Source organism: Aquarana catesbeiana, linkage group LG01 (genome assembly GCF_042186555.1).
Source record: "Aquarana catesbeiana isolate 2022-GZ linkage group LG01, ASM4218655v1, whole genome shotgun sequence".
Classification (NCBI taxonomy): Eukaryota; Metazoa; Chordata; class Amphibia; order Anura; family Ranidae; genus Aquarana; species Aquarana catesbeiana.
In genome coordinates this window covers 629,547,737-629,573,623 of record NC_133324.1, presented here as the reverse complement: position 1 = coordinate 629,573,623, position 25,887 = coordinate 629,547,737, and the positions used below count along the sequence as shown (strand labels likewise).

Here is a 25,887-nt window from a genome sequence, read left to right as displayed (position 1 = left end):
ATAATCTCAAATTCATGAACATGGCATACTGTATATAATGAACATTACATAAATGTGCTAAGTATTATTAAAAGTTTAAACTGACTAATCTATTATCTATTAGTAAGTAATCTGTTATTTTGAAAACAGTTCTCTTTTCCATCATCATGTGACTTCCTCATTTGGAGAATGTATTCTTTCTCCCCATAAGAGAAAAGCATCTATAGCCTTTTATGGTTTTTTTTGTATTTTTCTGTATTGACGTTTTACTTCCTTACACATTAGCATACCTGGGACCTTTTGAAAATCAAAATTTTTGAAAAAAGTAGCCAAATAGGATGTAGTCACTGTTTGGCTGACAATTTTCCTACCCAGCTCGGTTGATTTTTCCCTTTAAGCAATTTCTATTGAGAGTTTTTCACAATGAAGAAAATTTTACAACATATAGAGGCTATGCTGGGCCAGGACATCAAACGTATCAGATATCATCATAGCATGGCAACAATCCTGTAGGCAGGTACCAAAAATGAAGTTGAATTTAAGAGTTACTTTTTAGTGATGTAATGGTTAATATGCCTTGATGTGTCTGAGGTTTGGATTGTGGTGCTTCCAGTAGCAGGGGTATTTAAGCAGGAAGTTGTTGGGCAGGAAGTTGGGATTCCTTGGGCATGGGAGTGAGAAGGACCATCCACAAGAAGATGGAGAGTTAAACTTAGTGGGGCTACACTTTGGCCTGAAACGGGACTGTTAGCCAGCCATGTCACCATCGAAACTATTACAAGTTAAAGGTATGAGGCACCACAGCATAGCTCAAGTCCAGCCTAACATTAAACAAAGGGATCCCTGCATCTACATCCCTTGTGTGGATGCAGGTATCAGTCAGGTTTTTTTCGTTCTACTTACTGTGTATACCCAGCTAAGGTGGTAGGGATCCTATACTAGGGCCAGCTGCATTGCGAAACGTTCTTGTGTAGAAGAATTGGTGGAGGAAGATCAGTTTTCAACACTAATAGAGGACCTCTACCCGTGCCACATCCTATAAATCTATTGGAAATACAAATTACAAAACCTCGTCTTACTACTCATGGACTTTACGGACACCCACATGAGACTGAACCCATCATAGTAGACAAAGTCTTGCAATTTGTATTTACAGTTTTCAACACTATTTCCCTCAAAAAGACTTTGTAGTCGGTGCCAGGAAAGGTGTCACTGGCAAGTGAAAAGACGTTATCTTTTTTGTGTGGGGCCCAGTGTAGTAGTTTGGCCTCTGGGCATGAGGGGTGCTAACTCACGCAAGTAAGCAGTATCACTATACTAACATCTAACTGAAATAAAAATATAACACTGACACATGCGGTTCCACCATGCTACCAGCAAGCTCACAAACAAGGAGCCAGAAAAATATGGCTTTACCAATTATAAACACTTGTAGGAGAAATTAGAAATAAAGAAAAGCTATCAGGTAGTAATAATATATCATGGCATACAAGGAAGCTAAATGTTAGGTGTGCAGTTTTGGGCTATATTGGAAAAACATAGGATAGGCTAAAATATAACAAATGTGGCTAAACCGATTTTTGACTTGAATTTTGTCAAGTCGGGTGGTGCTTACAGGGTCAACTAAGGATTGCATTTTAGCTGATTCAGTAGGAATTGGCCAAAGTTCAAGCCAGGTAATGCTAGCATTAGTCAGTTACTAAAACAGGTTGATATAATAACCTCTTGCAAACCACTTAGTGCATATGTGTGGCACCAAGGAGGGTGGCCTTTAATTTTCACACATACGCCTTCATGGCCATCACATGATCAGAAAGTCTATCCCGCACCTCGGCATAAAGATCGAGTTAAAGGGCTGCCGGGAGGGGTTGTAAGGGGGTTAAGGGAGCAGAGAATATTTACCTAAAAAGTAAATGTTTACATGAGCTTAGAACAAAGTGAAGCTGTGTTCACTTTGAGTTTCCAAACATATGCAAGAGAAAAAAAGTATTTTTTCCCATTGAATGCAGCTTCGGCATTTTTTATATATTTATTTTGCAGTAAAGTAAGTAAAAATGTATCAACTCCTTTAGTACATTAACTCCAAAGAATAGAGAATGTTCACCTAGCCTAGAAAATAGTAAAGCCTGTGTTCACTTTATTAACCCACTCATGTGCAAACCAAGCAAAAAAAAATTCTCTATTTGTGCTCGGAGCTCTACCGCCGCCTTTTGACCACTACTTCCCGTTTGTACAGTACTTCCAAGTTTAGCTAAAGAAGAGATTACTCTGAATAATTCCTCCCACCTTACTGATTGGAAACCCTGGGCATGTTGAACCTTGAAGTCACAGACCATTACCGCCTGCATCACTGACTTGCGTACCAACATCCTCAGCCTCTGAAAGTACCGCTCCCCTGGGCCTTCACTCACTTGATCAACAGTCCATGTGCCACTCACAAACAGTCGATTGCCCAGTTTTCTTCTACTTAGTTGCTACTTCTTCCGAATGGCTCCTCCATCCCTCCTCCCCGGTCTGGCACGCTCCCCTCCCCGCAGTGGGCATCCAGTGACACCAGAGACTACATGCTGTGCAATGTCACTAACTCCTCTCCTCCGCGTGGCCTGGTCCCCCCCCTTCCCCGTAGGGGGCTCTCTTTCTGATCTTTCCCTCTCTGGAACTCCTTAACCAGCATGTGACCCCAGCTTATATGGGAGTCCCACCTCCTGCCAAACAAATTAATGATTGGCCAGAACTCCACACATGAGCTGCCTGCCACCCAGATCCCAAGTCCAACCTCTCTTCCAGAACCATTTCCACTGAAAGCATAAGGAGGCATCTCTGGGTCTAAGCACAGGTGGCCACACCCTGCACTACACTGACACTCCCAGTTCCTAAAATAAACAACCAGGCCTGGAATCAATATGCAAGCATGCCTAAATTTACCTGAAACTGTACTCTCATTTAAACACAGAAAGTTCACCTACTTGTCAGTAGGTGACCGCTACACATGTTTTTTTAACAAAGTGTAGAAAGAAAAGCCTTCAGATCTTGTGAAAATAAGAGTGTTACCTGCTGGCTGCATATAAAAATACAAACAATGGTATACAATTTTTTATATTTGGATCAAAAAATGTAGGGTGGCAGGGATGTAAAAGGGCAAAAACACATGGTTATAAAAAAGAGCTACTTTATTAAACATGTATTAAGCTAAAAACACATAGAAAACACAGGCTTATATTTAAGATGTGAACAATAACCAAAGGCTCAAAAAGAGCCAGTTGACCATATGATGTTATACAGAACTCCTTAACATAGCATAGGTTGGTTGAACTAGATGGACTTGTGTCCTTTTTCAACCTGACTAACTACGTAACTATGAATTGGTTATAGTATAGATATTGTAGTTCAAATGTCCAATACATTTTGAGTCTGAAGCTCTTCTTCAGACTTTTTCAACCTGACTAACTACATAACTATGAATTGGTTATAGTCTAGATATTGTAGTTCAAATGTCCAATGCATTTTGAGTCTGAAGCTCTTCTTCAGGAAGAGTCCTGGAACACTGGCATTCAGAAATGGACACTCTTCAATAGCAATTAATAATACAGATATCAATGTGACACATGAAACATTATGTCCATCACTTACAACAATCAGGAGTACGGTTAAGTATCACATGTAAGGATAAAGCTTGTGAGAAATTCTTAAAAACACATATTGTGTGAAACGCATGTGCTCAATCAAGCCAATAGCAAGCAAGGGCTGACAAGTAGGGTCAGGCCAATGTAGAAAACAAAATAGAGGAGTCTGGATGGCCGCACTTCCGTGAAAAAAAGCGCCTTTATTGTGGTAAAAAAGCTCTGAGTAGCTATGAGTAAGCATCTGTTGATGTGAAACGCGTTAGTAGCAGTTGTCCTGTGTATCCATCCTTCATGTGACCTGGGGTTTTTTACCACAATAAAGGTGCTTTTTTCATGGAAGTGCAGCCATCCAGACTCCTCTATTTTGTTTTCCACTTATCGCGCAGAGCCAGCACCTGTGAGGCTGAGGGAGGATGTTCCTTATTAATTAAAAGTGGTTATCCTGTGAGTGGCTTTTTCATTTTTTCGTCAGGCCAATGTACATATTCACCAGAACACCAGGAATCTTCAGCTACCATCCAAAGGTTTTTATTGCAGATAGATCAAGTGCAATGTTTCGGAGCCGTGCAGGACCCCTTCGTCAGGCATGTGATGGTCCTGCGCAGTTCCGAAATGTTGCACTTGTCTTTGTGATGTGATCTATTTGCAATATAAACATTTGGATGGTAGCTGAAGATTCTTGGTGTGCTGGCGAATATGTACATTGACTTTGTGTTTCCGGTATCCAGCTCGTAATCGCTGCAACACCCATTACTGATGAGCCTTGTTTCCAGGAAAGTGTGCAATAGGAATATTGATAAGAAAGTAGGGCCAGGAGACGCCAACAGAGACCCATGGGAGCTGCGGTAGCAAATAATATATTCAGCAATAGAAACCAAATGACAAAAAAAAATAAATAAAAACATACAACATAACAAACTTTTTTTTTTAATTGCAAACAGATAAAAATAGAAAAACCTACCTGTTGCCATTCAGATAGACCGATCCAGTCGCACAACCTTCCAATGTAAGGTAAGCAGTGTCGGCCATGCAGCCAGGTGTGTCCCCTTAAATTGAAAAGACACAGACAAAGGTTCCCCATAAAGAAACCAACAAGTTTGGTCCTGATAGACCAGCAGGGACCCACAGCTCTCATATGAACAGAATGGCGGCCAACTACCCCGCCCTGTTGAGTTCCCCAACCTAACAAACTTGTTTATTGCTACAGAAAAAATAAAAGAAAAAAGGGGAAAAAACAAACCTGTTGCCAATCATATGGGAGACCCATCCAGCTGCATGGCCACACACTGCACAAAATCAAGTGAGCAGTGTCAGCCATGCTGTTGAATGTGTCCCCCTAAATACAAAAAACACAGAAAGATGAAGAAAACTGCACCATAAAGAAACCTAAAAAATTGGGTCCTTAAAAACAGGTCAAGCAAGCATTGTATTTAATGCATGTATTTAACTAACAAAAAAGAATGTATTTAACTAACAAAAAAGAATAAAATTACTTTCCTTTTTTATTTATTTATTTGTTCTGACCATAAATTATAAAGAAAAATATATAAACCACAATACTTTTCCTATAAAACTGAAATATTAGTGAATTTCTCAGTATTGTGAGATTTCTTTGAACTGAACAGATTTACTTTTTTGCCCAATTGTTCTAAGAAAATGAAACTGGCCTTCAGATTTGCAGGAAACAACATCATTTCATCTACTTCTGCAAAAACGTAACATCTACTACAATGTAATTCATGCTTAAAGAGATATTAGGGGTAGATTTTTTTTTTCAAAATAAGCAAACATGTCATACTTACCTGCTCTGTGCAATGGTTTTGCACAGAGCAGCCCCAATCCTCCTTTTCTCAGGTCCCTCACCGGCACTCCAGGCCCGTCCCTCCTGCCGAATGGCCCCATAGCAAGCAGCTCGCTATGGGGGCACCTGAGCAAGCTCACTCCCAAGCTGCTGCTCTGTGTGTCCATTCACACATGCATGACATCATGCACCTCATCTTGTGTATGCTTCAAAAAAGTTTTTAATATAACGTGCTTGATATAAAGTAAAACAAAGAGGATGACCACACACTCGGATAGAAAAGTACTAAAATCTGAGCTTTATTAAAGTAATATCCACAAAGAACGACACAGTGACAGGAACTGGGAGCAATGTGTTGATGCATTTCATGCTAGTATGCACATTTTCTGACATGTGACTGTGCCTAGACATTCCTGTTTGTGTTTGGTGTGAGATCATCAGTCATCTGACTGCTAGCAATTACCGGTATCTACCATGCATTTTTGAGTGAGATCTGGTGATGCCACTATCATGATGCTCACTGTTCTCACTGTAGAAGAAGCTGTACCTGAGGACCTGCATGCAAGGATCTTCTTGCTACTAAATAATTCATTTTGTGGATCTTTCTGCACCCCATCACTCATCATATCAGCAATAATCAATAGATCAGCTCTTATATAAAGAAGCAACGTTCTGCCTCTACCAAGATGCCAATACTAATAAATAGTCCTTTACCATCTGCTTGCCTTTTTTTGGGGTACAGCTTTCACAGTATGGCTATTCTGTAGGAATGGAAATTCAGATTCCTAAATTTTTTTTTTATTTTTGACTGGTTCTTTTTAATGTATACTTACAGTGCATCTGGAAAGTATTCACAGCGCTTCACTTTTTCCACATTTTGTTATGTTACAGCCTTATTCCAAAATTGATTAAATTTATTATTTTCCTTAAAAATTCTACAAACAATACCCCATCATGACAATGTGAAAGAAGTTTGTTTGAAATCTTTGCAAATTTATTAAAAATAAATAATTAAAACAAACACATGTACATAAGTATTCACAGCCTTTTCTCAATACTTTGTTGAAGCACCTTTGGCACCAATTACAGCCTCAAGTTTTTTTGAGTATGATGCTACATGCTTGGCACATCTATTTTTGGCCAGTTTATCCCATTCTTCTTTGCAGGACCTCTCAAACTCCATCGGGTTGGATGGGGAGCATCGGTGCACAGCCATTTTCAAATTTCTCCAGAGATGTTCAATCTTGTTCAAGTTAGGGCTTTGGCTGGGCCACTCAAGGACATTCACAGAGTTGTCCTATAGCCACTCCTTTGTTATCTTGACAGTGTGCTTAGGGCCATTGTTCTGTTAGAAGATGATCCTTCTCCCCAATCTGAAGTCCAGAGAGCAATGGAGCAGGTTTTCATTAGGGATGTCTCTGTACATTGCTGCATTCATCTTTTCCTCGACCCTGACTAGTCTCCCAGTTCCTGCTGCTGAAAAACATCGCCACAGTATGATGCTGTCATTACCATGCTTCACTGTAGGGATGGTATTGACCAGGTGATGAGTGCTGACTGGTTTCCTCTAGACATGACGCTTGCCATTCACGCCAAAGTGTTCAATCTTTGTTATATCAGACCAGAGAATTTTGTTTCTCACGGTCTGAGAGTCATTTAGGTAACTTTTGGCAAACTCCAGGCGGGCTGTCATGTGCCTTTTACTGAGGAGTGGCTTCCGTCTGGCCACTCTACCATACAGGCCTGATTGGTGGAGTGCTGCAGACATGGCTGTTCTTCAGGAAGGGTCTCCTCTCTCCACAGAGAAACACTGGAGCTCTGTTAGAGTGACCATCGGGTTCTTGGTCACCTCCCTGACTAAGGCCCCTCTCCCCGATCGCACAGTTTGGCCAAGCGGCCCGCTCTAGAAAGAGTCCTGGTGGCTCCAATCTTCTTCCATTTAGGAATGATGGAGGCCACTGTGCTCATTGGGACCTTCAATGCTGCAGAAATGTTTCTGTACCCTTCCCCAGATCTGTGCCTTGATGCAATCCTGTCTCAGAGGTCTACAGACAATTCCTTGGACTTCATGGCTTAGTTTGTGCTCTGACATGCACTGTTAACTGTGGGACCTTATATAGAAAGGTGTGTGCCTTTCCAAATCATGTCCAAGCAACTGAATCTACCACAAGTGGACTCCAATCAAGTTGTAGAAACATCTCAAGGATGATCAGTGGAAACAGGATGCACCTGAGCTCAGTTTTGAGTGACATGGCAAATGCTTTAATTGGATATGTTTTATAGCAGGGAGTAAAAAATGTTTTTTCTTTAATAATTTTCGTTCTGTTTTTGTTTATATTGCAAAAAAATAAAAAGCCTAGCAGTGATCAAATACCACCAATAAAAAGCTCTATTTGTGTGAAAATATTATATAAGTTTTGGTGGCGTAAAACTTTGCATGGCTGCACAACTACCCGTTAAAGTAGCGCAGTGTTAAATAGCAAAACATGGCCTGGCCATGAAGGGGTTAAAATCTTTTGGAGCTAAGTAGTTAACACATGTGTATACATACATTACGTATGTGTATACTGCTGCAGAGTTCCTCAAGAAATCCACCATCCCAAGCTACAACTATCTCCCTTCACTGTCTGCAGGCACCCCAGATGTGGGTCTCATCTATCTATGTTCTGTGTGAACGAATACACCAGCCAGAAAGGAAAGCCACGCACAAATGACGTCACCAGTTTCAATGGGTTTATTCAGTCATAAAATCCATTCATCTAGTCTTTACCTATAGGCAGCCCCTCGCTGACACATTTCACCCTTAGAGGCTTTGCGGTTGAGATCTATGCAGCTTTCTTTTCCTGGCAATATATATATATACTGTACTGCATTATACCTAAAGAGGAATCAAAGTCTTTTGTGTAAAACTTAATTTACTGTATCACTGTAAGCACTGTGTAAGCACTGTAAGTTAAAAGCTTTGTTTCTGTGTAAAGGTTGTTATTTTCTCTATATGTATCCCCTGGTCCATAGCGCTGCTCTGTCTGGCAGCAGGAACCGGGCTATTATCATTGCTGGTGGCCTGTGTGTGTAGCCCACCTAAGCCCTGTCCACCACTCGGGATCACACAGAGGAAGAGGAAACTGAACTGCTGTGGATTGTGAGAAGATCAGAGCCTGCTGGGAGGAACTATGACTTGTGGGGAAGTAGTCCCCAGAGAGACTGAGCCTGTACTACAGATTTGTCCCAAAAATACCCTTCAGGTCTGGTATTGATTTTAAGGGGAACCCCACGCCAAAATTAAAAAAAAAATGGCCTGGGGGTTCCCCTAAAAATCCATACCAGACCCTTATCCGAGCACGCAACCTGGCAGGCTGCAGGAAAAGAGGGGGGGACGAGAGAGCACCCCCCCTCCTGAACCATACCAGGCCACATGCCCTCAACATTGGGAGGGTGCTTTGGGGTAGCAAGGGCCTCATCCCCACAACCCTTGCCCGGTGGTTGTGGGGGTCTGCGGGCGGGGGGCTTATAGGAATCTGGAAGACCCCCACAACCACCGGCCAAGGGTTGTGGGGATGAGGCCCTTGTCCTCATCTCATCAACATGGGGACAAAGTGGTTTGGGGGGCTACCTCAAACCACCCTCCCAATGTTTAGGGCATGTGGCCTGGTACGGTTCAGGAGGGGTGGGCGCTCTCTCATCCCCCCTCTTTTCCTCTTTTCCTGCGGCCTACTTGGATAAGGGTCTGGTATGGCTTTTTGGGGGGATCCCACGCCATTTTTAAAAAAATTTTGGTGCGGGGTTCCCCTTAAAATCCATACCAGACCTGAAGGGTCTGGTATGGATTTTGAGGGGGACCCCCACGCCATTTCTTTTTAAATTTTGGCACGGGGTTCCCCTTAATATCCATACCAGACCTGAAGGGCCTGGTATGGAACTTAGGGGGAACCCCACGGCAGTTTTTTTAAATTTTGTTTCAGGGTTCCCCTGTGGGGAATTCCCATGCCGTTTTTATCAATGAACTTTTATGTGTATTGTCGGACCAACAATTCATTAATAGCCGCGAGTAGTTTTAAATTACTTTTTTTCTTTTGAAATGTCCTTTTGCTGTCAGACTGTTCTAAACACGGGGAAACATGCGCCCCTTTACAGGCATACTATAGACACCCCCCAGGTACAAAATTTAAAGGAATATTACACTTTTATTGTTTCACTTTAAGCATTATTAAAATCACTGCTCCCGAAAAAACGGCCATTTTTAAAACTTCTTTTTGCATTGATACATGGCCCCTGGGGCAGGACCCAGGTCCCCAAACACTTTTTATGACAATACCATGCATATAAGCCTTTAAAATTAGCACTTTTAAATTCTCCCATAGACTTTTAATGGGTGTTCCGCGGCTTTCGAATTTGCCGCAAACATCCCAAATTGTTCGCTGTTCGGCGAACTGGTGAACAGCCGATGTTCGAGTCGAACATGAGTTTGACTCAAACTCGAAACTCATCCCTACCCAGGAAGCAGAAACATGTTGGTTCAACTTTTTGCTTTCGTGGTATTGTAAATTTTTTAGCCTTTCTTATCCTCTAAATATTGTGAGGCATTTCACTTTCCTGTGCCTAATCAAAAGACCGACATGATCTAATGATGTTCTGGTAATTTGCATGATGCTTGGACATATGGGCAATGTCACCATCTGTCACTTTAGCGTTTACTTATAGGAAGGTCAGAAAATGTTGTGTGTACACCACTTTTTTTTCAGTCTGCTTATTCTCTAATCCCGCAATGCTCTGCTTTGGCTTGAGATTACATAAGAGAACTTTGGAGCAGTGTCTTTTCTGTTTTAGCCAGAGAAAGATACTAATTTGTGTGTAGTGTGAATGTTAAAGAGACCTTGCCACCAACTTACAGGGTATAGTGACTACATGTCACAGAATTCAAGGAAGTAGATGTGTGGAAATCTTCACAGGGTAAGTTGACAACTTCAAGATTGTTAGGATTAATAGGAGTAGGCTAGAAATAATTGAAATATAATGTGGGAATGAATATATGATTTTATACTTTGACCATAGATACGCTTGAAGGCCCCAAATGACATTTTTATTGATGACTCGGCTTATCAAACAAACCAGCTTTGGTATGAGCAGCACATTTGTATTGAATTAAAGAATTGTCAGTTCTAGGCACAACTAATCACAGGACTGGTATGTCACTTGTATAGATGTTACATAGGCCAAATCACCTAGGCATTGACTTTTGGGGTGTCATGAATGCACACATGGATGGATGAATGTTCTGGGCATGGAGTGCTGCTTGAATGGAGATGTGGTTATAGGGTTTGTTACTAGTTGGAGTGAATGGAATTAGGGAATAGATTAGATGAGGCACCAGACTTATGTGAGATATCTGTAGTAAGGGTAGGGAGTTTACCCACCATAAATAATTGGTAATTTTGTATTTTTTGATTAATGTTTCAGCAGGCTTGGGCAAGTTGGTTGTGGCCCCATTTGTGTCCGCCCTCCCCTGGGCAATCCATTGTCCTTCTGACTGTGCCCTGGCCACTGCGTGGGGTCAGTTGATCCACCTTATACGTCCTGCTCTCCTTAGAACCGCAATGATTATTTATTTGCTTTATCGATGGAGTTGGTGAGCATATCATCATTTATAAATCTTGTTAAAAAGCTTGTAAAACAAGCTATTTTTTTGGTCAATAAATTTGAGACACAAACATTGGAAAAATTGGCAGATATGTCCGTATTTAGATAAGGCACCTCATCCCAATGATTGTAAAAAAAAAGGAAACAGAGAGGATGGGGATTATTGCAGTGCCAAAACAACTCAATCAAAAAATTGTTAAAATAATAAATTTTATTACAATATATCAAGAACAGATATTACATACAAAAAATTCCTATTCAATTTAAACATTTAAAAAGAGGGAGCACATAATAAGTACTAATGGCCAGAATAGTGTAGGCCTTATACAATGGCGGGTCAGGTCTTTCCTACATGTTTCGCCAAAACATTGTCTTCCTCAGGGGAATAGTGTCATTGTTTGTCAGCTCACCTGTTTCCATGTGTTCATCTCCTAAGACCAACTGTCTCTCACCTGACTGCTTTTATTAACTCTCCTCTAGCATGGCTCCACCCCAGCTCCTATCAGAGAACTCTATATTAACCTCTGCACTGCAGGTCAGCCCTGCTGATCAACCTTTGTGTGTTTGGCTTCCTGTTCCTGCCTGCCGTATGCTCTACATTTATTTCTGTTACCGACTTTGGCATGTTCTATACTATTCCTGTCTGCTCATGACCCTGACCTTTTGGCGTGTCCCTGACTATCCCTGTTTGCCTGTGACCCTGAACCTTGGCGTGTACTCTGTTGTCCTTGTCTGCTTGTGGCCCTGACCTTGGCTTATTCCTTTACTATCCTTATCCTTCTGTTGCCTACTGTGGTGTGAGCTGAGGGACCCTGGGGGTCGCGACCTGGAGCCAGTTGCAGCCCAGTCCATCCTCACCATCAGAGGCTCTGGTGAAAACCTACTGGCTCTTAGACTCCGCGCCCCAGGGAATCCTACGCTCTAACCCCGGTGGGATCCGTGTTGGTGTTCCAGCGACCCTGCCTTCCTTATACCCGGACTCCCATCCGCAGCAGTCAGCCATAGGGTCCACTGCCTTGCGGTGCACTCCTGATCCCAACGGTGTGCATCTGTCACCTAGCCTCAAGGTGACCTGACAAATAGGATGTGACCGGTGTAAATAAAATAACTCTATAAAGAAAGAAAATAAGGAACATAAACATGAATTAGATATTACAAAATAGAAACATGATGCGTGATATTGAGGATTGAGGCGACAAGGTACTGAAAATCCCGTCCCTCCCACTAACTATGGGAAACAACGCCCCATTACCCCGAGGAGTCCCCATACCTAACCCAGTGTGCCCAGCCGGCAGAGTCGGCACAAGGTCCGCCCCAAGGTTGGCGACCCACCACCACCGTAGTGTGGCTGCAGGGGGCAAGAGGCAACCAATAAAAACTAGAATGAAAAAAAATAAAATGAGTAGAGACAAATGACTTTCTCAGAGCCGAAATTTGTCCCAATATATAGGGCCAACATGGCCTCAATACATTCCAAAATTACATCTAAAAAAGATTTAGAGCAGAGGAGCTGAGAAAGCCAGAGATATCCAATCAAAGAAAAGCTTTATTTTATTGGTGAGACTGAAATAGGATAGCTGAAATAAAAACAAAAAAACAATAAAAAAGATGAATAAAAAAAAAAAATAACACCAATAAAGAATGTTTATCAAAAATAAATCAAGACTTAGAGAGAATATCAAAATGAATAATAGCTGTGGCTTACCCAAAGTAGGTAATAAACGTTTCTAGATTTCAAAAAACAGCAGATCAGATGTACAGAGAGTAAGACACGTAAAAGGGTACCTAGGTAGGAAGCCAAACACTCATGAGATGTCCAGCCACAGAAATCCTGCAGCGAGGAAAAGAAAAAATGCTATAACAAACAAAGGAATAACAAACAAAAATGACCTGAATAAAAGAAATATATGGAGCGAAAAGCCTTCCAGCCTAAAAACTAACCTTATGTGGAAGAATCAAAAGTAACAGCACCCCTGTAAAGCCAGCGATGAGCCGCTAGATAGGTCAGCCTTTATACTCCCCACCCGGTCGATGTGTGATGTCACCGACCGGGAGCGGAGGAAAAAACGGCCACTGCGCCTGCGTGATATTTGCATCAAAGAGCCTACCATTCCCAGAATGCCGAGCATGACGTCAATCGTGTCATGCGAACTAGGTCGCATGGCGCGAAAAGACATGGGCGGATATGCCAAAGCACTATCCAATCAGATGAAATAAAGGGATAGAACACGCACCAATAAGGGAAGATGTAAACAGAGGCAGATGGTCCGAGATGGGGATAGAGGGGGGTGGATGGCCAATAGGCGGGCCCAGTGTCATTCGACCATAGGCCCTAGGGTGTCCATACAGCCAAATTTGAGACACATTTAGAAGTTCCCTGACGAAGCAGAAGCGCTCTGTGAAATGCGTTGGAACATAATGTGCTATGGAAACAAATTGTATAAACACTGTTTGTAAATGCAAAAGCAGCCACCTTCCCCATCATATGCAGCCAACTGTGCCCATCATATGGAGCCAACTGTGCCCATCATATGCAGCCACTGTGCCCAGCAAATGCAGCCACTGTGCCCATCATATGCAGCCACTGTGCCCATCATATGCAGCCTCTGTTCCCATCATATGCAGCCTCTGTGCTCATCAAATGCAGCCAACTGTGCCCCATCAATTGCAGCCTCTGTGCCCATAATATGCAGTCACTGTGCCATGAAAATGCAGCCAACTGTGCTCCATCAATTGCAGCCTTTGTGCCCATAATATGCAGCCACTGTGCTCCCCACCCGCCCGCTGTCTGCCCGGCACTTACCCCATCGTGGTGGTGAGGCAGGCAGCAGGACTGGCGGTGAGCTGTGGGACGTGTAGCACAGTGATGGATGCAGGACTCCTCTGCGTGTGTCTTCTTCCTGTTCTGCACGGTGGCCAATGGGATCACCTCTACCTTCAGCCAATCAGGTGCCCAGTATTACATCCGGGCCTCCTGATTGGTTGAGAGGCAGTTCTGTGTTAGCAAAGCAAATATTCATTTGTTTTGCTAACATACATGGGTGCACTGCGAGCGCAATGGTTTGCGCTCGCACTGCACCTTTATTGAAGCTTATTAGAGCCTAAGGGGGTTGTTTACGAAAGGCAAATCCACTTTGCACTAAAAGTGCAAACTACAAGTGCAAAGTGCACTTGAAATTTTACTGAAAGTGAAATTGGAAGTGCAGTCACTGTAAATCTGAGGGGTAGATCCGAAATGAGGGGAAGCTCTGCTGATTTTATTATCCAATCATGCGCAAGCTAAAATGCTGTTTTTTATTTTCCCTGCATGTCCCCCTCGGATCTACAGCGACTGCACTTCCAAGTACACTTTCAGTGAAATTTCAAGTGCACTTTGCACTTGTAGTTTGCACTTGTAGTGCAAAGTGGATTTGCCTTTAGTAAATAACCCCCTATGTCTTAAATCAGGTGCTTCAAAAACACCCTCCTGCCGCTGTAATTCAGACGCCCGGCGCCCGAAAAGGGGTCAGGTGCCTGAATGGGGGGTGGCTACAACGGCCGTGGATAGATTCATGCAATGCATGAATCTATTCATAGTACACAGAGGTGGTGGCTGGAGAGAGGGGGCGGCGCCTGAGCACCCTTAATGGACGCACCGCCACTGGGTGGACTGACATTTTCTTGGCTGCTACAGCTGAATTATTTCTAAAAAATGTTGACTGTCGTGTTTATAACTGAGTCATCACTGGAATAAACTGAAATCATCACTGTAGATCTTGTAGGTAACTTGAAGACCGGCATATTGAGTAGTCATTGAGAAGGTCTGTCCATCGATGACCAGCAGTCTGTATTCATTTTGGTAGCTGGCAGACACATGACAGCCAAAAGCAGATAAATATTTACAATTATGCCCCTAATTTCAATTTGTCTTGTGATTATTGTGATTTATGAGCCATTTTGCATTTCTGCAAGTGCAGTTAATGGTAATTATGCTCAATATCACACCAGAGATTAGTAAATGAGGTAAAGCCTCACTTTGCAAAGAATACCCAATCACGTGCAAGGAAAATTAAAAAAAAAAACTACATTTTTGCCAGCACGTGATTGGATGATGAAAGTCAGCAGAGTTTCTGCTCATCTACTAAGCTCTGGAACAACTGCACTTTGAAAAATGCACAGTTTATTTGCCTTTAGTAAACCCCATAGAGTGCAATGTAGACTTATACAATCATTTCATTTTTATATTTCTCACATTTTTAATAAACAATATCACACTATCTTAGAATATTACACTTTTCTTTTGGGTCCCGGTGGTTGGTAATGAGAGAAGGAGATCTGGAGGGCAGTGGTTGGTGCAACTGTATACAGCAGTATATATGTGGATCATCAAAACTGTGATTTAAAGAGTAATATCAAGTGATACCCTTAAATATCCAATGCGTATATAAAATGTATAGTTGGTAAGTGTGCATTTTGAACACATTGAGGTGGAGCACTAATTGAAGAAGTTCTAAGCAATTTATATCCTGAAGTCACGGTGGTTGGAGAATTTAAAAAGGACTATTCACATCTTCATATAGATTTTTCATATTCACTATTTGTACATCAATTGATTTTTATAGATTCATGTTTAGTACATATTGTATTTCTGTGATTTACCCTGGACTTGTTTTGAGAGGTTTTTTTTTTTTTTTTTTTTAGGTGGGTGTCCACTTAAAGGGGCAGCTGCACAAGTTTAAATAATTTAGGTTGGCGCCATACTTTACACTCATTTTTTAATCATTTTGCACTACTGTAAGTATATAGAAAGTTACTAAAACATTTTCTTTGAGATTTTATTGGGCATGCAGATTTCTGGGAAAACCCTATCAAGACTGGAAATAACACGAAAGGTCACTGAGTGGTTTTATGTTGACAGGAAAAGGTCTTTAACTGTACTTTCACCTCTTGTAAACGCTGGAAAATAGAGAATGTCAATATGCCCGCTGATGACTTTGCAATCCAGTGCAAATGTACAGACCAATGCTGCTGTACTTCACACAGCTGTCTACTCTCGATCTTGGTCAGAGAGAATCCAACACCATCAATATGGACAAGTGTGCTGTCATCATGTGTGTTCTCCTGCTCTTTACTCCTCTTATACAAGGTACAGTCAGTGACATATTGTAATATTTAGAATCTATGTATAAGTACAGACAGTCTTTACCCACTGTTTTTGCCATTGTCTGTATAAGCACTAATCAATCTATTTTTATATTTGTAAATAGGGTTTGCGGATCCTCGTGGGCAGCGCTGCATGTGTACCAAGTTATCCAATCGGGTGAATATCATGGCCCTGGCTCAAATGGAGGTTTATCCAAGAAGCTCTCTGTGTGAAAACACTGAATATATGTAAGTAAGATGCACATTCATTACATAATGTAATTGCTGTATCTATTGCATATTGCATATTACAGTATCTCACAAAAGTGAATAAAATATTTTATTTGATCTTTTCCTCAGAGAGTTCTTTGGCATGAGGTGCCATCTTGAACTTCCAGTGACCAGTATGAGAGAGTGAGAGCGATCGCACCGAATTTAACACACCTGCTCCCCATTCACACCTGAGACCTTGTAAGGAGTCACATGACACCGGGAGGGAAATTGGGCCTAATTTGGACATTTTCCCTTAGGGGTGTACTCACTTTTGTTGCCAGCGGTTTAGACATTAATTGCTGTGTGTTGAGTTATTTTGAGGGGACAGCAAATTTACACTGTTATACAAGCTGTACACTCACTACTTTACATTGTAGCAAAGTGTCATTTCTTCAGTGTTGTCACATGAAAAGATATAATAAAATATTTACATTTATATTTATATACAAAAATGTGAGGGGTGTACTCACTTTTGTGAGACACTGTACTTAATTGTAGGCATATCACGTAGCGATCAACTACAATAAGGTGGGCAAATGTTGCAAACAGTAAGACATCTGTCTATGTAAAAATCTGCTTGAACCCATGTTCAACTCGGTTGACATGTAGTAGCAGCATTTATGCAATTAACACCTTTTTTCATTCTATGTTCTATATTAAAGCTATTAGAAAAATATTTGTGCAAGGAAAGAATTTGCAATAGCTGAAAGCACTTGTTATTGTCCTTTAGCTCGTTTTCCTGGTCATCACATGCAATACTTAATTTAGACTAAATTGGTCCATGTATGCCCATAGAGTGAGCTGCCTAAGGATAGCTGATTGGATGCCAAGCATTGCTGCCCACTTAATATTCTTTGCACTACATATCAATTATAAGCAATCATTGCAGTTTGTATATAAGAACAGCATTTCCTTTAAATACCTTTTAAAGAGCTGCAATGTACGACATAAACCTAAAATTTTGTTAGAACATTACTTTTCACAATTTTAGATTGAAATGAAAAATATAAACAACCATTTACATTTTCACTATTTTGCTGTTGTGTTATTTTTGATAGACCAGTAAAATCATGTCACATGTTTGAAATTTATTTGAAGGACTTAAATGGATTTCAAGGAAAATAAAACTGGGGATATTTTAAACTCTATACTAAGCATGTACCTTGCACTTCCACACTATGCTGCTCCTAGAGAATGGTGGCCTGCTGATTAAATAGATAGAGAAAAGGCACAATTTAGAACAAAAGTGACATCATATGAATTCGTATTCATTAGGAAGTATCCTAATATACTAATGGTTTCCTTAAATTTGTTCTTCCTCAGTGTCACATTGAAAAGCTCCGGTGTTAAAATATGTGTCAATCCTGACCTGAAAGAAATAAAAGTTCTGCTCAGTGAAAGAAACCGGTAGGTTCTATTTTTTTTTTACATCTCCAGATATTTTGTTATTGCAAAGTTCAATGTGCACACAGCCAAAAACTACAAAAACATTTTTTTCCCCATGTGCTCCTTGTTGTTAAGGCCAGTTATAGGTTGGGGCAGTTGCCATTTGTTTGTACTGCTGGTTATTTGGTGAGGGGGCGCACTGGAGATACCTTCGCTGCCACTGTGCTATTTGATGGGTGTCCAGTGCACCCCTCTGCATTTAAGAGAGGGGTGGGCTCCCAACAGGCTTACCTTCCCTCAATCCATCCATTACTGTATACACTATATTGTCAAAAGTATTGGGACGCCTGCCCTTACACGCACATGAACTTTAATGACATCCCAGTCTTACTCCGTAAGGTTCAATATTGAGTTGGCCCACCCTTTGCAGCTATAACAGGTTCAACTTTTCTGGGAAGGCTGTCCACAAGGTTTAGGAGTGTGTCTATGGGAATATTTGACCATTCTTCCAGAAGCACATTTGTGAGGTCATGCACTGATGTTGGACGAGAATGCCTGGCTCGCAGTCTCCATTTTAATTTATCCCAAAGGTGTTCTATCGGGTTGAGGTCAGGACTTTGTGCAGGCCAGTCAAGTTCCTCCACCCCAAACTCGCTCATCCATGTCTTTATGAACCTTGCTTTGTGCACTGGTGCTATGGAGCTACTACTATGGAGGCTCTCAAAATTTATAGCGTTAGGACAGCAGATAATACTGGTGCCGTGATGTGGCCTCTGCAACTTATGCATGTATTTGCAAATGTGTGCAAACTAAACCTCTGTTTTTAACATGAACTTTTAGACAGGGCAATTTGGTTTGTTGCAGGCTGGCTGCTAAGTTGAGATGAGAATTTTTCTTTGTTGTTCTGTAATCATACCCCAGCACACATGTATATTACATGGCTTTTTACCACAATTTTCATTACTTTAGGCCTCATTTATGCTAGTACTCCAGTGTTTTTCCTTATCTAAATGTAGGAGAGATTATCTGAGAAGTATAAACAGATGTTATGCTTACCAGATCAATTTGTCCTGCTTTTAGATGTATCTGCCTCATATAAGTTAGTGTTTATCTTATTTTTAATTTTGTAGTATTTATTATATACTAAATGTATAACTTCCAATGTGATATTTGCACGTTTGTTTTATGATATATATTTGTATTCCCGCAGGTCTCTGAAACACATCCAAGTGATAAGACACCCAAGTGACTATACAAGCTGAGGAATATGAAAACAATGAAAAGCAAGATGCTAACACATGACTATTATTTGCGTATAAACAAAAAAAAAAAAAAAAAGAGTAACAATCCAATATATTTAAAAGTCCAAAATAGTGAAATATTTTGAAAAACTGCACAATCGAGAAAAAATATGAATAAATTTTGGCTGTAAAAACTCCAAACACTGTGCTCCTGGTATTAACCTCCCTGGCGGAATGAATATTTCAGATTTTAGGAGCTGAAAGCGGTACAATTATTTTGCACAGAAATTTGGCATTTTATATTGTAGGCCTGTAATTCTTAGGAATACTTCACTTCTGTCCAAACAAGAGTCTAGTAGACATCCCGGGTATGATAAAGTTTGAAAAACGAAATAAAAAATTATAATATAATAAATAACTATAAATAATTAAAACACATAATAATATAATAATAATAAAAATTATATAATAATGTAATCAAATCAAAAACACTGAAATTTGCTCAGTTGCAGAATTTTAGCTTTTATTACTTTTAGTGTTTGATGACGGATCTCCCCACAAATCACTATCGCTCAATTCTGCAAGTGATTATAATTTATTATCGCTTTTTTCTAGCTGGTCTAAAACCACTTTTGATGTAAAGAGACATCTTTGCTATGGACAATCTCCAGTTTCCTGGCAGAAAGAACAGTTTTATATATATAAAACTGCATGCAGGACACTGGGCAGACCACTAGGGACAAAGGGGATGTGTAGTTATTTGATACAGTACTGTAATCTGTAAGATTACAGTATGCTGTATCAATACTGTGTGTTTCACTTTTGAATTTACCGCCGAACTCCGTCCCCGTGCGTCGCAACGCTCGCAGGGAACGGAGCTCGGCACTGTGAATCGAGCGAGACACAGCGGCTCGCCGATCACAGCGGGGAGACATCGCAGGATCCAGGGGACAAGGTAAGTAAGCTCTTCCTGGATCCTGCGATGCAAGCCCGAGTCTGGCTCGGGGATACCGCTTTTGGTATGTAAAATCCACCCCGAGCCAGACTCGGGAATACCGCCAGGGGGGGTTAAAGGTGGCTCAGGTACTCCTTATATAAGTGCTCCACCACAAGGTGCAGGTGCAGGACCCACATGGGAAAGCTCAAAGGGGAATGCATGTTTCCTTATGATTTTTGCAGGATTGCTATTGGTTACAGCTACAGCTTCTCCTGTGCAGCAACAAGCAGCTGATTGGAGGAATTTGGCGTTTCTGGAGAAGATAAAAGGGGCAGTCCGGCCGTTACAAGCAGACCCTGTGGAACCGGACCGGGACTCCCACCCGCCCTCCCTTTCTTAAAGCGGAGTTCCACACAAAAATGGAACTTCCGCTTTTCGGAACCCTCCCCCCCCTCCGGTGTCACATTTGGCACCTTTCAGGGGGGGAGGGGGGTGCAGATACCTGTCTAAGACAGGTATTTGCACCCACTTCCGGCATAGACTCCCATGGGAGTCTATGCCTCTTCCCGTCCCCACCGCGCTGTCTCCTGGGAAACACACAGCTCCCAGGAGAGAGCGGGGACCACTTGGGACACGCAGCGCGACTCGCACATGCGCAGTAGAGAACCAGGAAGTGAAGCCGCAACGCTTCACTTCCTGATTCCCTAACCTAGGATGGCGGCGGCAGCTGCCGAGAACCGAGCGGGTTCTCGGCGTCGCCTGCCGACAACGCTGGACCCTGGGACAGGTAAGTGGCCATGTATTAAAAGTCAGCAGCTGCAGTATTTGTAGCTGCTGGCTTTTAATTTTTTTTTTTTTTGGCGGTGTGGGTGGACCCCCGCTTTAAATCAGTCATGGTGTTGTTTAGTGGGGGAATAGTCGTCCAGCATTGTCTGGATGGACACAGTGTAAAGTTTTGGGTTGATGTATTATAGCCAAGATGGCTTTATAATTATTTGAAGTTGCTTTATTTCGTTATCAGGTTACCCCTTGAACAACATCGTGGCCTAAATTAAATTTTCCAAAATACATAAATTTGTTGAAAGGAAATAAATGGTTGTTGGTCTTTTATTGTAGTAATATCTCCTTTGTGCTAGCCTATGCATGCTTACTGACAACATCTATAATATGCGCCTTTGGTATCTTAGGGTACCACCCTTTTGCACATTGTATTCACAATGTTCCTCCTCAAGAATCAATAGCCAAGAAAGCTGAGGAATATGATAGAGAGCCTGCTAATAGATTAATTGTACCTCTCCCGCTGTCTTGTGACTACAGATTACTGGAATGACATATGATATGAATTTTTTTATATTTGTAAATCCCATCAATTTAAACAATGTTGCTGTAAATATATATCTCCTGAGGTGTGCCTACTCTGTTTTGATGGCAGCAAAAAAAAAAAGTAAAAACATGGTAGTATACATTGCAATAATTACTGTCCTCCAAAAGCCAGATGGGTCACAAAGCCCAGCTGGCAACTAATGATACTCGCTGGGAAAGGGTTAATATCTAGGGGCAATCAAGGGGTTAACTGTGTACATAATATTGTGTAATGTGTGCTGCTTTTACTAATCAATGTGGCTGATTTTTCTCCCTGCTTTACAGGGAGAAAAAAAAACAGCCACATTGCTGCTCTGTGTACAGAACCCAGTGTTGTTAGTGAACACAGGGCTCTGTACTGTGATTCACTAAGCCGATCAGCAGGTCCTGGCCATAAATCAATGGTTCGGACCTGCTCACCGACTTGTGCTTTACCGAATTACAGCACAGATGGGGCGGCAGGCGTGCACATATGCGCCCTCTACCTGGAAGTGCTGGATCACGTACATGTACATGATCCAGCATAGAACAGCCGCCCTGTCGCTGTATATGTGCATGGAGCAGTCTGCAAGTGGTTCATACATTATTAAAATTAGATTTTGTTCAACTTAATTAATTTTAATTAATTAATAAAATGACAATTACCAACACTTGATCTGATTTTTAAAAACTCCTTTGTTAACAAAATAGGACAAATATTAGTGCCAAAAAAAACTTTACCTAATTAATCATTTTTTGACTGTGTAATAAATCCTAATCCTCTTATCTTCAACAATGACCTTGTGAAGCCTAGGAATGGACTTACCATTCTTATTGGATGGAACCTGCTCTGAAATTCAAAATGCTGCAAAGAATGCTAATGAGAAACTGTGAATGACACAGGTTCAAAAGAAGAAGAATGCATCCTATGCATTAAGATAAAAAACATTCTGTGTGTAGCAGGCCCCCCAGCACCCACCAACACTTACCCTGAGCCCCTTCCTCATTCAGCGATATCCACGAATGCCTCGGCTGTCCGGGACTCTCCTCCTGATTGCCTGGCCATTGGCTCCCGCGGCTGTCAATCAAAGTCAGTTAGCCAATCAAGGGAGAGAGGGGGTTGGGCCAATCGGCAACTTGGTGTCTGAATGGACACACAGGGCTGCAGCTCGGCTCAGGTGCCCCTATAGCAAGCTGCTGGTCTATGAGGGTACTCGCCAGGAGGGAGGGGCCAGGAGTACCGAAGTGGCACCCGAGAAGAGGAGGATCCGGGCTGCTCTGTGCAAAACCTACTGCACAGAGGAAGTAAGTTTAACATGTTTGTTTTTGTTTTTTTTTAAAGGAGACTTTACAATCACTTTAAGAAGGACAAAACCAAGTTTTTAGAAAAGGAAAATGGATCCTTATTACTCAAATTTAAAAATCATATCCACAAAAAACAGGCATATGAGTATCATGACAAAGAAGATGGATTTTTTAATGCTCTTCAACATCTAAATTAGGTCCCATAAGTGCTAAAGACATACTGTCCCATGCAGGTCTGCATCTAACATCAAAGTTTGGAAGCGCTGCACCTGAAATCGCTAAAGAGAATCTGTCAACCCATTCTCTTTACCTTGGATGTGCCTAGCTTTTATCCAGAAATTTAAAGGGTTACTTCACAAAAAAAAAATTACAAATAAAAAAAAAAAATATCATAGCATATAAAATTGCTACACAAGTCATATTATAATTGAATGTTAATAAAAATTACCTTTTCTTTTCAATCTGCAGCTCTGTAATTTTCTGAAAAATGCAATGCAATATGGCAACCTAGAGCCGTTCTGTACACAGTCCCAATCACATTCACACAGACAAACAGCTATTTCTTCAGAATGACAAAAGGTAGGAATCTCCAAAAAAGTTTGTTAAAATCCTTGCAATGAACATAGGTCACCCAGAGAGGAATGTGGAGTTACCTCTTAACCAGTTGCCGACCAGCCGCAGCACGTTGGCTCTCCTGGGCAAATCGTCGTAGGTATACGTCAGGCGCGCATGTACCCGGCGCACCTGCGGCGATAGGATTAGTTATAGAACCGATCAGTCCCCAGGCCAATGATTTCTGGGCTGGACCTGGTAATCGGTTTTGGCGAATGGCAGACTGTCCTCTGCCTGTGTAATGTAAACACAGGCAGGAGAAGTGATGTCACCTCCCCTCGTGGAATCCTTTTCAGTTCCAGAACGAGCAGAGAGGACATCTAACAGTGAGTTGCACCAACACTACACTGACACAGTACACATAGGCACACTTCCCCCCCCCGTTCACCCCCCCCAGTTAACCCCATTCACTCCCTGTCACTGTGTTACCAAGTTCAGCTCAGATTTTTCACTGATCACTGTACTGGTGTCATTTGTGACACTAATCAGCATTAGGGCCATTAGTAGTAGGCCAAGGTAGGTATAGGGTATCCCCATTAACAAAAGGTTTAACCCCTTGATCACCCCCCAGTTAACCCTTTCACCCCCTGCCAGTGTCACTAATATAGTGTACAGATCTATTTTCTGATCACTGTATTTAGTGTCACGGGTGACGCTAGTTAGCCAGTTAGCTAGTTACTGTCATCGTCAGGTTTTTATAGCATCAGGGTATCCACCATATATCACTAAATAAAAGGTTTTACCCCCTGATCGCCCCCCCCCCAGTACAGGTTTTAGCGTCAGTTAGGGTTAGCGTCAATTCCAGGCAGCATCAGATTAGTGCCAGTAGCGCTAACAGGGTACCCACCATATATCACTAAATAAAAGGTTTTACCCCCTGATCGCCCCCCCCCCAGTACAGGTTTTAGCGTCAGTTAGGGTTAGCGTCAATTCCAGGCAGCATCAGATTAGTGCCAGTAGCGCTAACAGGGTACCCACCATATATCACTAAATAAAAGGTTTTACCCCCTGATCGCCCCCCCAGTACAGGTTTTAGCGTCAGTTAGGGTTAGCGTCAATTCCAGGCAGCATCAGATTAGTGCCAGTAGCGCTGACACCCACGCACACACCATACACCTCCCTTACTAGTATAGTGTTTGAACGGATCAATATCTCTGATCTGATCAGATCCATACTAGAATTCCCAATAGCTTAGGGTTCCCAAAACTGCAGCTTTAGCGGGATCAGCCCAGACACCTGCTAGTACCTGCATTTAGCCCCTCTGTCCAGCCCAGCCAAGCCCACCCAAGTGCTGTATCAATCGATCACTGTCACTTACAAAACACAAGACACATAACTGCAGCGTTCGGAGAGTCAGGCCTGATCCCTGCGAGCGCTATCAGTTTTTTTTTGGTAGTGATTGAAGCAGGCTCTGACAATCAAGTGCTCTTTTGCTTGTGAGATTCACTAGTTGTACCTGTAAATTTAGAGGCCAAAATGTCCAAACAGAGCTACACGAGTGAAGAGGCCTACACGTTTCTGAGCATGATAGATAAGAGCGATGGGGAAGCTCCACTGTCAGATTCAGGCTCAGTATACAAACCCATAGAGAGCAGGGGCACCCTGACAGATAGCTCTGACGTCAAAGTGGTCCCTGCTAAGGTCAGGCGTACCCGAACCTGTTCTTCTGTTGTTGAGGTGCAACAACCGCAGGGCTCTTGTATGGAGCAGAGAGCCAGTACTAGTGCCGCTCAACCTTCTGGTGAACTGGCAAGCATCAGCGGCCTAGTACATCCTGGTCGTAGTCAAACCAGCACTGCAGTATCACAAGGTGACGCGGCGAGTCCCATAAGTGCAGTTCAAGCTGGTGCGGTGGCTAGCACAAGTAATGCCCTGCAGCCACCAAGAGTTTGAACACAGGCCCGTAGAGCCCATAGTGCCCTTCCTGCTGCATATGCTAATCCTGATTAGCAGTCCACTACTTCTGCAGCGCCCGTACTTCCCCCATTCACTGGCCAACCTGAAGTTCAGGTGGAAACAGCGGATTTTAGTACCTTTGAATCTTACGAGCTGTTTTTCACGGAAGATCTCTACAGCAATTTATATGATGGTAAATTAATCGCCGCAAACCCAAATTCACCCCTTGCCAGAGAATTTGGCTGGAAAACTATAACAGTTCCTGAATTTAAAACCTTTCTGTGCCTATCCCTCCTCATGGGCATAACTAAAAAGATTAAGTTGCAGTCATATTGGTCCACTGACCCAATTCACCATATGCCCCTGTACTCTGCTTCTATAACCAAGACGCACTACAAGCAGATCTTGCATTTCATGCACTTCAATGATAATGAACTCTGTCATCCTCGGGGTGACCCTGGATATGATCGGCTCCATAAAATTCGTCCCCTCATAAATCACTTCAACCAACAGTTTTCAGCCTTGTTTATTCCCGATCCAGTTGTCTGCATTGATGAGTACCTGATTACGTTTTCTGGCCGCTTGTCTTTCAAACAATTTCTCCCCAGCAAGCGTGCCAGATATGGGGTCAAGTTGCATAAGCTCTGTGACAGGGCAACAGGCTATACATATAGTTTTTTGGTTTACGAGAGAAAAGACAGTCACACGGAGCCCCACAACTGCCCAGACTACATA

At 42.1% G+C, this 25,887-nt stretch overlaps 1 protein-coding gene across 1 annotated transcript; it reads left to right on the top strand.

Annotated features, from left to right (window-relative positions):
• The first annotated feature begins 15,985 nt into the window (after window positions 1-15,985).
• On the top strand, window positions 15,986-21,091 carry LOC141109116 (C-X-C motif chemokine 10-like). Its single transcript, XM_073601006.1, has 4 exons — window positions 15,986-16,165; window positions 16,287-16,410; window positions 17,758-17,841; window positions 19,031-21,091. Exons 1-4 carry the CDS (start codon window positions 16,030-16,032, stop codon window positions 19,080-19,082), a joined length of 396 nt encoding a protein of 131 aa, XP_073457107.1. The 5' UTR covers window positions 15,986-16,029; the 3' UTR covers window positions 19,083-21,091.
• The last annotated feature ends 4,796 nt before the right edge of the window (window positions 21,092-25,887 follow it).